This window comes from Sesamum indicum, linkage group LG9, assembly GCF_000512975.1.
Source record: "Sesamum indicum cultivar Zhongzhi No. 13 linkage group LG9, S_indicum_v1.0, whole genome shotgun sequence".
In the NCBI taxonomy this organism is placed as follows: Eukaryota; Viridiplantae; Streptophyta; class Magnoliopsida; order Lamiales; family Pedaliaceae; genus Sesamum; species Sesamum indicum.
This window is the reverse complement of record NC_026153.1, coordinates 938,228-951,947: the sequence shown is the minus strand read 5'-3', so window position 1 is coordinate 951,947 and position 13,720 is coordinate 938,228. Positions and strand designations below refer to the sequence as shown.

At 36.3% G+C, this 13,720-nt stretch overlaps 2 protein-coding genes across 3 annotated transcripts; both read left to right on the top strand.

Moving 5' to 3' along the window:
- On the top strand, nucleotides 840-7,120 carry LOC105170068 (transcription factor LHW). Of its 2 annotated transcripts, none has more exons than XM_011090667.2 (10): nucleotides 840-1,799; nucleotides 2,765-2,977; nucleotides 3,071-3,152; nucleotides 3,391-3,432; nucleotides 3,526-3,585; nucleotides 3,852-5,684; nucleotides 5,779-5,880; nucleotides 6,014-6,154; nucleotides 6,240-6,365; nucleotides 6,527-7,120. In XM_011090667.2, the coding sequence occupies exons 1-10, from the start codon at nucleotides 1,705-1,707 to the stop codon at nucleotides 6,701-6,703; spliced, it is 2,871 nt and encodes a 956-aa protein (XP_011088969.1). In that variant the 5' UTR covers nucleotides 840-1,704; the 3' UTR covers nucleotides 6,704-7,120. The 2 variants fall into 2 exon arrangements, with proteins under 2 accessions (XP_011088969.1, XP_020552358.1); XM_020696699.1 differs by lacking the exon at nucleotides 840-1,799 and adding an exon at nucleotides 2,488-2,625.
- On the top strand, nucleotides 8,929-11,410 carry LOC105170239 (aluminum-activated malate transporter 2-like). The gene is made up of 6 exons (XM_020696902.1): nucleotides 8,929-9,257; nucleotides 9,370-9,510; nucleotides 9,600-9,872; nucleotides 9,945-10,069; nucleotides 10,157-10,303; nucleotides 10,866-11,410. Exons 1-6 carry the CDS (start codon nucleotides 8,999-9,001, stop codon nucleotides 11,316-11,318), a joined length of 1,398 nt encoding a protein of 465 aa, XP_020552561.1. The 5' UTR covers nucleotides 8,929-8,998; the 3' UTR covers nucleotides 11,319-11,410.

The window sequence follows — 13,720 nt, the reverse complement described above, 5'->3', positions numbered from 1 at the left end:
ATCTCTTATCCACACTACACATGCATGTATTTGTTCAACTATACCTATTTATTTATTAGAAAAAGTCAATTATATGCCAAATCAAGCCCCCCAAAATAATAAATTACAAATAGAGAAACAAAGACTGTTGACTCCTATTTTTATTAAAAACTTAATTAATTAATTTTGAAATTTCTACAGTAATATTCGAATTTATTTTTTAAATTAGATTACCAACCCAATAATAAAAAGATTAAAAAAAAAGAAAAAAAGTAAACGAAGTGACAAAAGATTAGCGTCATTGCCCAGTGGAGGGTGGTCCTGACCCGACACAGATCCTGCGGTGGAGAGGGACTCGTGTTTTCTGTGATATGCCAGTTTGGTGTAATTGGAAGAAAAAGGGAAGGGTAATAATGGTATTTTTGTATAAGGAGAGCAACTTCCACTATTGGCCAAAGTACAACCTCTGAATCTCTGAATAAAAATTCTGAGTGGCAAACTTGGAACTACACTCAAAGCCAAGGGTACAACCCAAATTCTTATATCTTATGAATGCAGTATTTACAGATCATCCATTAATTATTGGACTGTAATTAAAAAAGTTTTGCTAATTAAATTTATTGTGTTTATATTGATGACATTTTTTGATCTCAAATATTATTTTTTTTTTGTGTATATTGAAGGAAAGAGGTGTTTTTGAGTGAATGAATTTCAAGATTCGTTATACAGTTCCAAAACACAGATACAAAATTCTGACTGCCCTCCCCTTCCCCCTCTCGGCTCAACCCCCCTGAAATTAGTTGGAAAAATAAAAAGAAAAAGCCGACAAGAACACCACCCCTCACCCCCTACTCTACAACCCCACCCCCACCCTCACCCCACCAGTGGCAGCCATAGCAATTCCACCCAAACATCAGGCCTGTTTCCATCACCCACCTCTCATTGGTTAATCATCATGGCGCATTTTAGCACACGCCCCCCATCATCTTCCCCTCTGCTGTAACAAAAAGAAAAAGCAGCAAAGGAATCATCATTCTTACATACTCTTCAACCCCCCAGGAGAAAAAGCAGAAAACAAGAGAGCCCAGAAACACACACACACACACACCACTCACTCACACTGTGACATCCCACCAAAATTCTCACCTTAAATCCTCATAAAGCTCTGATCTTTAATGCTACACTTGCAATTTTAACCAAACATAACTTCAAGCTTATATCTTTTGCTGTACCTGAAATGGAGAAAGTCATTGTTGCGATTAACTGCGAGCTTAAAGCTTGTGGGATAGTGTAGAGTTCTCTGAGTTTTTCCATTTCAGCTGGGAAAAGAAGAAGCTCTTTCCTTTTCTCTTCATTTCCCTTGTATCTTTTTCACTTTCCCTTTCCTTTTTCTCTCTGAAGAATGGGTTGCAAGCGCATGATAACAGGGAATTTGGATCCAGAGAGGAAAAGGAGTGGTGGGTTGAGAACAAAACAGGCTGGGCGTGGGTCTTGCAGAGGAAGTTAGGCTAAGGCCTCTTTGATATTTTGAGTAGAAAGAAAAGAAGGGAAAAGGGGAAATAATTTTTCCTTCTGGGAGGAATAATCTCATATTCCCCTCTTCTGAATTGAATCTTTCAGTAAATCTTCATCTATAAGTACATTTCAGAATATTCACAAATATAATTCTGCCCTTCATTTGGTGTATGTTGCTTTGGGCTGCTACTGCTCCATTAACTAGTTGCGATGGGGTACTTGTTGAAAGAGGCTTTGAAGACTCTCTGTGGAGTTAACCAGTGGTCTTATGCTGTTTTTTGGAAGATTGGCTGCCAAAACCCCAAGTGAGTTTATTAAAAATCACATCTTTTTCCTCTTTTGTGCATAATCAAGAAAAGCAATTCGACCCTTCTTTACCCCTTGAAGTCTGTTGCCTTTGTTTCCTTTTTCTTTGGTAGTTCTAGTTAATGACGAAAAAGAGCAATACATAAAGCTAAATTTCATCCCAGAACTTCTATTGGTTGAAAATTTTCTCATGTTTGCAATTTTTTTTTTATGTGTTCTTCAGTTAATTTATGGACTTTTCGGAAAATGTTTCTGCTTCATGTGTGCTTTTCTCCAGTTACTTTTGGTTAATTTGCGTGTAATCATTCTCCCGTCTTGGAATTTTGTGCTGACCACTGATAATGGAGGGAATGAGAGAACAAAAAGGTTGAACTTCTGATCAATCTCTCATTTTCTGCCTGGCAAAACGATGAGCCAAGTGCAACAAAACTTGTTATGTTCGACCTTCGTCCTTCTCTTCTCTTTGACTAAATAATAGGATGCTGTATCCTTTGATCAGGGAATTATTTGTTTAACTATTTGTTGGTATATGGCTAAAGTTGCCTAATTTATCGGTAACCTAGATATGATTTTGACGTGTTACAGATTCATTGGATATGGTTGTCTCTTTTTTCTTTTTCTGCTTTTGGCTTTGTCATCTGATAACTCACGTTTTCTCTAAATTTTGGAGCGTTGTTGTTTGTCCATTGCAGTTTGTCTTGGAGAATCTCAGTGGAAGTTAAAAAAAAAGATATGTTTTAATATGATGAAACCCTTTTTCTACAGTAATGATTTCCTGGGCATCAGTATGTTCATCTCTGATGTCCTTCTTGTTTGCATCTGTGTGTACGTTCCTTCTTGTCTGCAGCAATTCCCTGTTTCCTGGATTTCTTTTTCTCCCGTTTCTCTAATTTCACTTCGTCTGAGTATGATATTCTAAAAGATTCAGGAGTGTTGATACCGAACTTAATTTTGATTTTGGCAGGCTGTTAATATGGGAAGAATGCTACTATGAACCTGCATCATGTTCAGGGCTTTCTGTAAATCAGAATCAAGAAACTGCATTTCATGATTATGGCGCTTCGTGGATATCAGCGGAAACTCATAGTTTACAGTCCTATGCTCAGGCAGGGGACAGGGTGCATTCGCTTGTAAACAAGATGATGATGGACAATCATGTTAATATTGTAGGAGAAGGGTAAAATTTGAACTTTAGTAATTGTGTTTCGTACTTGATTTTGAAGAAGTTCCTTTTAACATACTTAAGTGAACTTGTCTGGATTTTCCTCAGATTAGTTGGAAGAGTTGCATTTACTGGAAACCATCAGTGGATCCTATCTGAGAATTATTGCAAAGAAGCTCATCCACCAGAGGTATAATATAGCATACTTTTTTCAGATGTGACAAGATTCAGTTTGTTCAGTAGAATACAAGTGTTCATGTTAAAATTACAATAGCTGGACTTCTTCAGTGGAAACTACTCCTTTTTCCATTTCTGCACCATTCATGTCAAGTCTGTAAACCTCATTTCAGCAAAAATAGACTCCTGGAAAGCCTGTTGGAAGTATAAGTTTTAATGGAATTTCTGAGTAATGAACTTGTCTCTGCCAGGTTTTAAAAGAGGTGAACCTGCAATTTTCGGCTGGTATGCAGGTATAAAATTGACATATCTTTCATGGGTATTGTTTCTATTTTTATGTCAGCGTGACTTGGTTGATAACTAATTCTTGGTTTTTCCTTGATTAGACAGTTGCAGTTGTTCCTGTTCTTCCTCATGGGGTTGTGCAGTTTGGTTCATACTTGAAAGTAAGTTCTTCGTTTTCTTCATTGAAGTATAACTAAAATGATGTTAAATATGTTTTAGTTGTTATGGAAATAAATAACGATGTAGAGCTGGGTAACTAACTTGGATGTTCAAGGGTAATTTTGTTTTAAGTCATATACTTCTCAACGTGTGAAATTTGGAAAATTTTCAAAGTGAACATTCAGAGAACTTTGAAATAGGTCCTTGTCTTAACTTGCCCAAGACTTTTTAATAAAGTTAATGTTGTTGTTTGCTGTTTTGGTTTTAGATAATGGAGAACATGGCATTCCTAAATGACGTAACGTCACTTGTGCTTCAGCTGGGATATGTATCTGGCGTCTTGGTACCAGAGAACTATGCAGCAAAAGAACATGCTGCGAAAATTGGGGTTCCCATGTGTATCGGGTATTCTGCTCCTGGGGTATTGTCTCTCGAGTCAGATGTGATCAATGTTCCTTGTTCATACAACAGTTTTAACTATGTCGGCAACTCAGGGCAGAATTCTATGGTTGACAGTCAAACATCTTTTGCCTTCGACAGAGAAACACAAAATCAGCTGCAGTCAAATGGGGCAGCATTTCAACACTCAAACTCAACCTCGAGTCTGTTTAGGCCTCAACATTACCACCAGGAAGCCAAGATTGCTCAGGCAGCGAAGTTAGACTTTTCTTCCTCAAACCAGTGGGTGAATGGAGTGGCTAAAGCTGAAGTTATACCATCAAATTCAGAAATATGGATGAACCGACATGCTTCTCCTTATGTCCAAAGATCTACTTTAGATTTACCTTCCAGTAGTTCATCTACTTTGAATAGTGAACCAAAAATTTTGTCTGGAACCGGCACTCAGGGCCATAGCAGCTCCAATGTGTCCTCCGGCATTCTGATGCCTACACTGAGAATGGATTCCGGCTTAATATATTGTTCTAACAACGGCTCTGTTAGTCGTACATCAGGTGAAGTGAGTGGTAATGGTATGGGTAGCAATATGGAACCAATAACTGGCGTGGTGTCGGATGCTAAACCGGCGGGCAGTGGAAATATTAGTACCGAGCATCCAGCTTCAAGTGAGCTTAAAAACGTGAATTTTCCCAAAACAGAGGCATCCGACTTTGATTCTGTTGAGCATTTCACAAATAATTCCTTGCTGGGTTATGGCTCTGGCAGCAAACCTTGTCTCATGGATAATAAGTTTGCACACAGTGAGTTGAAGGCCTGTAAGGGAGAGAGAGAACAGAATACAATTAATACTACTCTGCCTCAATACAGTGAGCATCTAAATATGGCTGAACTCGTTCCTGGTTTTGCTGAAGATGACAGAAAACAGAAATTTGGAGGTCAGATTCATTCCGTGAATAATACCAAATATGGCGACGCATATGTCCAACCTGAATCAGGAGATGATTTGTTTGATGTTGTCGGAGCTGATTTTAAGAGTAAATTATTCAGTAGTTGCTGGAATAGTTGTTTGACCAATGAATCAGACTCAAAAATGCATAACTGGGATAAGAATAATTTGCCTTCTACAAAAAGGCTGGCTTCTACGGACATATACTTGACAAGCCAAGCAAACTCAGATAGTGGGATTTTCTCCTCGACTGGAACCGACCATCTCTTGGAGGCTGTGGTATTGTCCAAAGCTCATCCTTCTGCCAAGCAGAGCATGGATGACAGTGTTTCTTGCCGGACAACATTGACAAATACAAGCAGCTCCTCTGCACCAAATACTTCGCTGCCCTATGGCCGTTTCGGGCTTTCTGAGCAGATGAAGGGAGAGTTATTTGGTGTTCCGAAATATCTGGCTAAGGCAGGAGCAATGAGTTCTTGCTCATTGAGAACAGGTTCTTCTAAGGAAGAATCAGGAACCTTCTCCCAGGGAAGTTCCATTTATGGATCACAAATAAGTTCATGGATTGAGAAGGATCAGAAAGCGAAGCAGAGTAACAGTGTGTCGACTGGATATTCTAAGAAACCAGATGAAACGAGTAAACAGAATCGCAAGAGGCTTAAACCAGGAGAGAATCCAAGACCCAGACCAAAAGATCGGCAAATGATCCAAGATCGTGTGAAGGAACTAAGGGAAATCGTACCCAACGGGGCGAAGGTGACACCTCCCGTCTATAAATCTTGTTTTTCCATTTTGAGATGGACAATTTTGTAATTTCTTTTTGCCATTTACACATCTATTTTGTTAACAGTGTAGCATTGATGCTCTACTCGAACGTACTATCAAACATATGCTTTTCTTGCAAAGTGTCACTAAGCATGCTGACAAGCTGAAGCAAACTGGAGAGTCCAAGGTGTGAAATACTGTTTTTAACCCTTTTAGTTGATGGTAACTTTTCAACTGTGTTGTTACAATACGAATTGAATTGGTGAAATAAGTCCACAAGCCATTGCCATACTTATGTTCTTCATTTGTTTAAGTTTCAGATTATTAGCAAGGACGGAGGCTTGCTTTTAAAAGAGAACTTCGAAGGAGGAGCTACATGGGCTTATGAAGTAGGTTCGCAATCCATGGTCTGTCCTATCATAGTTGAGGATCTAAATCAGCCCCGTCAAATGCTTGTCGAGGTAGTAAAACCATCCCTTGAACTCAAGGCCTGAGACTTGATCTACTACTCCTTTCTTACTTCAAGTTATATCAAATTCATGACAGATGCTTTGTGAAGAACGAGGCTTATTCTTAGAAATAGCAGACATAATTAGAGGACTGGGGCTAACCATTTTAAAGGGCGTAATGGAAACTCGGAACGACAAGATTTGGGCACGCTTTGCTGTAGAGGTAATGACTCCTAGAACCGAGCATATAATCTATGTAAAACTGTCAATGCCTTTTAGCTATAGATTCAAACTTTGAAGTTAAAAAGTCTTGCATTATGTTGTACTATTACCCCCTTACATTCTGATTAGAGGAATAAGTTAACTGAACTTTTTTTCTGGCAGGCTAATAGGGACGTGACAAGGATGGAAATCTTTATCTCATTAGTTCGCCTCTTGGAGCAAAGTGCAAAAACCAGTGCAGCTCAACCCAACGGCATTAGCAGTGAAAACATGACGACTCAACAATTTCACCAAGTTGCCTCCATTCCCGTGACTGGTAGTTCCCATAGTTTACAGTGATGGAAACAATCTGGTTTGGATGTGTTAAGAGCGAGTGAAAGCGAAAGCGAAAGCTCGCCATGACTAGCATCATCTCCCAGAATTCTCATTAGTGGTAACTCTTGCAGATTTTGTGGAATGTTGAGAACAGATTATATTTAGCATTTGATGGTTGATTAGCTGTTGTCACTTGTAATGAATCGCCATAGCTTTTTGTGATGGTAGAAGTGGCAGATGGTTAAGGGAGGGGTTTTGTTGGTGTAGTGATGTATGATATAGGAAGGAAGTGGGTGTGATAAATTAGGTGCAAGCTGTGGTTTCATTGTACTGTGTTTTTCTCATTTTATGTCAGATTTCTGGATTGATTTTCCTATTTCTTGTGTTCAAATTATGGATGGTCTGAGTGTATTGAAATGAGCATGCTTGAGTTTGGTTTGAGTATTTATATTTTATTATTGAAATGGATCTTACTTGACTAGTCTGAGTATTGTCCGTCCATTGATACAACTATTCATCATCCTAAATACGGAGATGACATTAGGATAAATAATATATATATATATATATATATATATAAATACTGAATATTTGCATATATTATCAAATCCGTAATTAAAACATTACAAAAACAATTTGGTAATGGAAATCATTTTGAGAATAGGTGGAGTTGGAGTGGCAATTAAAATGGATCATCAAATACCTGTTAGAGCCTATATGGAATTTTCAATCATTCATTCTTATATAATATTCCCAGGATATATCATACACAAAAATTTTACTGGACTCGGCCCTTCTTGCTACATCATATCATTTTCAACTACAGTGCACATAATAATATCTGACTAAAAGATTATCTTTTTCTCGATATCTTAATACTTTTGCATGGTGCAAATGAAGTGAGAGTAAGTTGCAGGTTCAGGATGAGGTTGATGACTAGCTACATACCATCTTTAGATCATTTCATATATATACATATATATATATCAAGACACAAAAATTCCTCCTCACAACTTACCAATCAAAACTACCATTTGGTTTTAGCGTACTAATTTTGTTCTTTTTAACTTGATTATTATAATTAAAATTCTAACATGCAGGAGGTTGCAAGAAGCGTAGACGTAACAAGAGGTTTAGAGAATTTTGCAACTTTAAATTCGACGAGCATTTTGATGAGGAGAACTTTTGGACGTAGCTGTAAATATTCTGTTTCAAGGGCTGAAACATAAATCTCAGAAGAGAGATCCAAGTGGTGGAAATGTTATTAGTGTGTAGGTGTAGGAGACAAGGAACATATTCATTATCCGAAGCTATATATATAGCTGCTGGATATATTGTTCATGTCAGTCAGTCAGTCAGTCAGTCAGAGAGTGTAAGACATTGATGTTCATTGCTTCAAATCAGACACGACTCCTGCAGGCATAGATTTCCATGTCCAGGATAAGGATTGAGTGATGATAAACTTAAGAAACTTTTGAAGGGGGTTGTTTATGTATCTTATTATATATGCTCTCTCTCTCTCTCTCTTGTAAATGGAGATAATGTCCATTACAACTTTCTTGCAGCAGACAACTACTCCAAATGTGTGATGTTAGAATATGAAATTTGGGATATTGTACTAATTGAAGCATGGAAAAGTTCACCTAACTTATAATGATTTGCAACAGAAAGATTCAGATGGCAACGATAAAATCTAGGAAACACAAACTCTTTTTATGGCTAACGTTCACCTCGATAGATTTGATGCAATTCCCCCTTCTAGTTAGGCTCAAAACATTCAACCAACTATTAGAGTTCTTGTCTTGCAAGATAGATTTCGAGCACGCAGCTGTTTACATGTGCGCAACACTTCATATAAACACTTATAGTTTTTTCTCTCAACTTGACTTGAGATAATGATCACATAGAGTGCTGTTTGGCCTGATAATCTGCTATTCCTGGTATAAATTTCCAGGTCATGTTATAGCTCACCAGAAGGAAACTGGTGCTTAATGGGAATTTCAATTTAGCCCTGTTTGGCCTTTTAGTCTCAATTTTGTGTGAAACAGATGTATCCTCCAATTCCAACCCCACTTTAGCCATCTTGCTATAGCAACCCCACTTTCTTTGTACTTGTGTGGTACAACTACAAAAAGGCCACCAAACTGACTTTTCTTCCATGTTGAAAATTGAATATATTCTTTTACTCATGTCCATATCCATTCTACGCTTATATAAGTAAGTGAACCATGGGGCAATCTAACATCAAAGCCCGATTTCTAGTTCCATCTGTCGATAGTCAGCGGGTTTCATGCAAAGCCCGCTATAGTTCTTGAGCATATGAGAACAAAGATGGAGGGGGGATGGTTGTGGCTTAAAGGCCTTCCATCGAGATCACTAGCTAATGTGTATGAGATTTATAGGCAAACCACAAAGATTGCAACAGATGATCCAAGAAAGCTGATCCATTCGTTCAAAGTCGGCCTTACACTCACATTAGTTTCATTTTTCTACTACTTTCGGCCTTTATACAACAGTTTTGGTGTTTCTGCAATGTGGGCTGTTATGACTGTAGTAGTCGTCTTTGAATTTTCCGTTGGTACGACGTTATATATTTATTCTGAAAACAACTTTATTTGAATCCCTTAGAAGCTTCTGAATATGTAATGACTGAGAACATGCGTACTAATGCTTTTACGTTCTTTTCTTAGGTGCAACGCTTGGAAAAGGGCTAAACAGAGGATTGGCAACATTGGTCGCCGGTGCTCTTGGCGTTGGAGCAAATCACCTGGCAAGTCTAGCTGGCAAAACCAGTGAACCGATACTGATTGGTCTATTTGTCTTCATACAAGGTAAAATCCGCACAAGAAAACACACAAACTTCCTCAACTTTTTAACTGAATCACTCAGCTCTTATAGCACTATGTTGCATTGCATGCAGCTACAGCATCCACGTTCGTACGATTCGTTCCGACGGTGAAGGCTAGATATGATTACGGCATGCTGATATTCATCCTCACTTTCAGCCTGGTTTCCATATCTGGTATTCGGACAGACGAAATACTCAACCTGGCTCAGAAGAGGCTGTCGACAATACTCATTGGTGCATCAACCTGTGTGATCATATCCATTTGCGTCTGCCCCGTATGGGCCGGCGAAGATCTCCACAACCTCGTTGGTCGAAACGTAGAGAAACTCGGGAGCTTCTTGGAAGGTAGACATACTTTAATACCATACATATACATCGTAATTAACTCACTTAAACTGACAGGATTTGTACATACAGATCTAACAGCTGAGAATTTCAGACCACCGTCGGAGGCTGCACAAACAGAGAATGGTAGTAGTGGAGTTTCTGTAATGAGCAGGTTGAACAGTGTTGTTGATTCGAAAAGCAGCGAAGAAACATTGGTAGGTGAAACGTAATCCTGTCGCGGTATGTATACGTATTTAAACAACATAATATTCCTGATCATATTGGATAATTGGTACTGGCAGGCCAATTTTGCTAGGTGGGAACCAGGTCACGGCCGGTTCATGTATCGGCATCCATGGAAACAGTACGTGAAGATTGGAAACTTGACAAGGCAGTGTGCCCGCCGGGTTGAAGCCCTCCTCAATGCCTACCTTAACTCTAAAACTCAAGTATATATACTACTCAACACCACTCAATTTGTTCACTACCCATTGTCTTGTCTTATAATTACTGCAATATTCATATCTCCTCATAAATTAGGAATATTTACTTAGACATTTTTCTGAAATTTGACTATATATATTATAGCAAAAATAAAATACATCATTTTTGTAAAATTATGCTGATAGCTCCTTTACTCATTTTCTTGCATTCTAACCATTGAAAATTCAAAGGGTGTTTGGCTAAACTTGTTTAAACATCTTATAAATTTATATGTCTTATAAAAAAAATTCGACAAAATAAAATTGAATGAGAATTTTATTAATATGTTCAAAATTGAATGAGAATAAGTCTAGAAAATTCTTTTTTTTTTTTTTAAAAAAAAAGAGCTTTTAAAATCTTAATGTTTTATCTTTTAGTTTTATAAACACTTGTGTTTAAAATAAAAATAAAATTAATTACCATACACTTTGTATCGTCCTATAGCTTTCCAAAAGAGTTCTAAAATTTATAATGTAAATGATGTACATAATAATCTTGCAAACTTAATAAGTTTTTAATACCGCGCAGGCGGCGGAAGAAATCAGAGGGACAATCCAGGAGGCATTTTCAGGCATGATTTCAGAGTCAGGGAAAGCGTTAAAAGAAGTCGCGTCAGCCATGGAAACAATGAGCAGGCCACCCTCTCCCAATCCCCATCTCGCCAACCTGAAAATCGCGTCCAAGAACCTGAAATCATTACTAAAGTCGGATTTCTGGGAAGGGTACAGCAACCTCTCGCAGGTAATACGGGTTGCTTCCGTTGCGTCGCTGCTGATCGATCTTGTTGTTTGTGTGGAGAAGGTTGCTGATGGTGTCAACGAGCTGAGCTCCATGGCGAATTTCAAGTGCAAAGATGGAAATAACGTGAATTTCCGACAGGTTTTGGTGGAGATTCCGAGTGTTAGTCATGTCGGAAATGATGAGGTTAAGGTAGAAGGGAGATTGTCTACCGAGGTTGATAGACAAATTTTGAACGCATAGATGTGGAATGAGATGCTGCGTTCTTAAGTTTAACCAAATCTTATGTTGGATTTCAATCACTCATATAATAAATATAATTATATTTGTTTATATGATATGTCAATATCAGACAATCAACTCAAAATCGTAAAATTTTTAGATTATTCTAGTTGAGTTTTAAATTTGAATTTCAAGACATCTATGAGTTGTATTTGTCAATTTTATGTATGAAAAATGGTAACCATTTGAGAAAAGGGTGTTTGTAATAGTTTTTGCTTTTGTGATGGTAAGCTATAAAGAAAGTTATAAGTTTAATATTAGTAAAAATTGAGAGTGTTTTAAAATACAAGTACAAATAACCAACGAAAATGAAATTAGAGTGATTTTTATTTTTAATATGTATAGTTTTATTAATAATTTGCAAAAAATAAAATTCTTTTGGGCTTAAATGGGTTTAATTTAAATATTTCGAAAGTATTTATTTTCTTAAATTGCTAACCTAATGTTTTGCTTTGATAACATAATTAAGTTAGACTATAAAAGCTAAAGAAAAAAAAAAACTAATTTAATTGATCTATTTATCGTGCCACGCTTGACAAGAACAAGAAAAATTTTAATCTAAATCGAGTTTGGGCGAATTTGAACTAAATATATAACAAGCACAATACACTTGATCTGCGATTAATGTACAAACAAAATTTAATTTGCGTAAGAATTTTTTTAAAAACAGACATTTTAATTTATACTTATTAGTTAAAATGGTAAGAATATATAATTTATGACGACCATAATTACTTTAAAAAAAAAAAAGAACATTCCAACAATAATTTCAATTTATTTTTTAATTGCTCCCAATGTTAAGAATTCTTCCCACACTCCTCACACGGAACCTCAGTTGATGTGATGTACAAAAAAAAAAAGACAATAAAAACAATATCAACTCCGACAATCACGCACGATTTCTGCTCTGAATTGGAGTCGTCCATTCTCGAAAATTAATTTACTTAATTATTCTAACTTTAGAAAAAGAGTGACCCAATTAATGGTTAAAATTTAGTTAAAGTAAAGTTTAGGGAGCGTTGAGTCAACTTATCAGAATTGGGAGATATATTTATAAGTGGTAATGCCTACCTAATTACTGCATTATAAGTGGGTCTAATTATTAACACAGACGTAATCAACTTCTCCACAATTAAATAAACGCATAAAATATTAATTAGATTAATTAGTAATGGTGTTTGAGTTGTTCTCCACTAATTCTAATGTCACTAACACTAATTCTGGATCTCACTTACCCTACATATATACGATTTCATTTGCTTACCCTTATTCAAAACATTATATCAACAAAAATGATTAACAATTACAAAAAAATTTGATGCTAAAATTAGCAAGTAAAATTTCTGTTGTTGATTTATATTATTTAATATCTCTTTTAAACAGTTTACTGCTAAATTAATAACGGGTAAATTTCTTGTATTAGATAATGTAAATATTTGAATTTTTATATCAATATAAGATTTGTTGTGGATGATTTGTAAATATTTATGTCGGACGTTTATGAGTCATAAAATTTGATATGATTGGAATCGAAATTACTTAAATTTTTATATAATAAGAAAAAAAAAAAAAGGAATAGATTTAGGTATGAACATAATGATATGGTTTATGATCTTACACGGACAAAATTAAACTAAGTGAGTCATAGTGTTTGTCTGTGCTTTTGCCTCACTAAGTTGTTTTTCTGTTTCAAGAACGCTATCAACTTGAGATGATGGTCTGAATTGGGATATAGTGTAAGTCCACATACATACTATTCCATATTTATATCAAATATTATACTCTTATTTGGTCTGACATGAAATTTTAGATAAAGTTTTAGAAAATGTGCAACTTTTTTTTATGTATGTGGACTTAGATCACTTGGACCGGACACCAGACTGGCTGGAATTCTATCATATTGGGCCCGACAATAAATCAAGGGGATTTTGGGCCATTTGATTCCTCTATTGGATGGCCGATTTGAATCGGACAGAGCAAATTTCTTTAACCCAAATTAGGTTAGATCGAGTTAAATTAATTATCGAGTAAGTGTGATATATTTGATATGTGATTATCGCTTTTTTTAAAATGTACACTAATCACATAACAATTGTATTGCACTTGTTATATAATCGATTCAGATCCAATCAAATCCAATCTAAGTTAGAATTTCCCGTAGATCCAATTAAAAAATTTGAACAAATCAACATCTTAGGTTTCAGGTTGCTTCTTGTAAGCATCTGGATATTATACGGCTTGAATAAAAATAATTTGAATCATACTTTTTTTATGGGATGAAAAATAATTTATCCCGATGTGATATTGAAAATAAACACATGAAAAAATTATAGTAATTTACCTCCCTATATAATCATAGGGGG

What these genes read in the sequence shown, in the direction of transcription:
- LOC105170068 (XM_011090667.2), top strand. Translation starts at nt 1,705, where the DNA reads ATGGGGTACTTGTTGAAAGAGGCTTTGAAGACTCTCTGTGGAGTTAAC. An exon ending in AAGAAGCTCATCCACCAGAG is followed by an intron (nt 3,153 to 3,390) that starts GTATAATATAGC and finishes TGTCTCTGCCAG; the next exon opens with GTTTTAAAAGAGGTGAACCT. An exon ending in AGTTTGGTTCATACTTGAAA is followed by an intron (nt 3,586 to 3,851) that starts GTAAGTTCTTCG and finishes TTTTGGTTTTAG; the next exon opens with ATAATGGAGAACATGGCATT.
- LOC105170239 (XM_020696902.1), top strand. Translation starts at nt 8,999, where the DNA reads ATGAGAACAAAGATGGAGGGGGGATGGTTGTGGCTTAAAGGCCTTCCA. An exon ending in ACTCGGGAGCTTCTTGGAAG is followed by an intron (nt 9,873 to 9,944) that starts GTAGACATACTT and finishes TTGTACATACAG; the next exon opens with ATCTAACAGCTGAGAATTTC. An exon ending in ACCTTAACTCTAAAACTCAA is followed by an intron (nt 10,304 to 10,865) that starts GTATATATACTA and finishes AATACCGCGCAG; the next exon opens with GCGGCGGAAGAAATCAGAGG.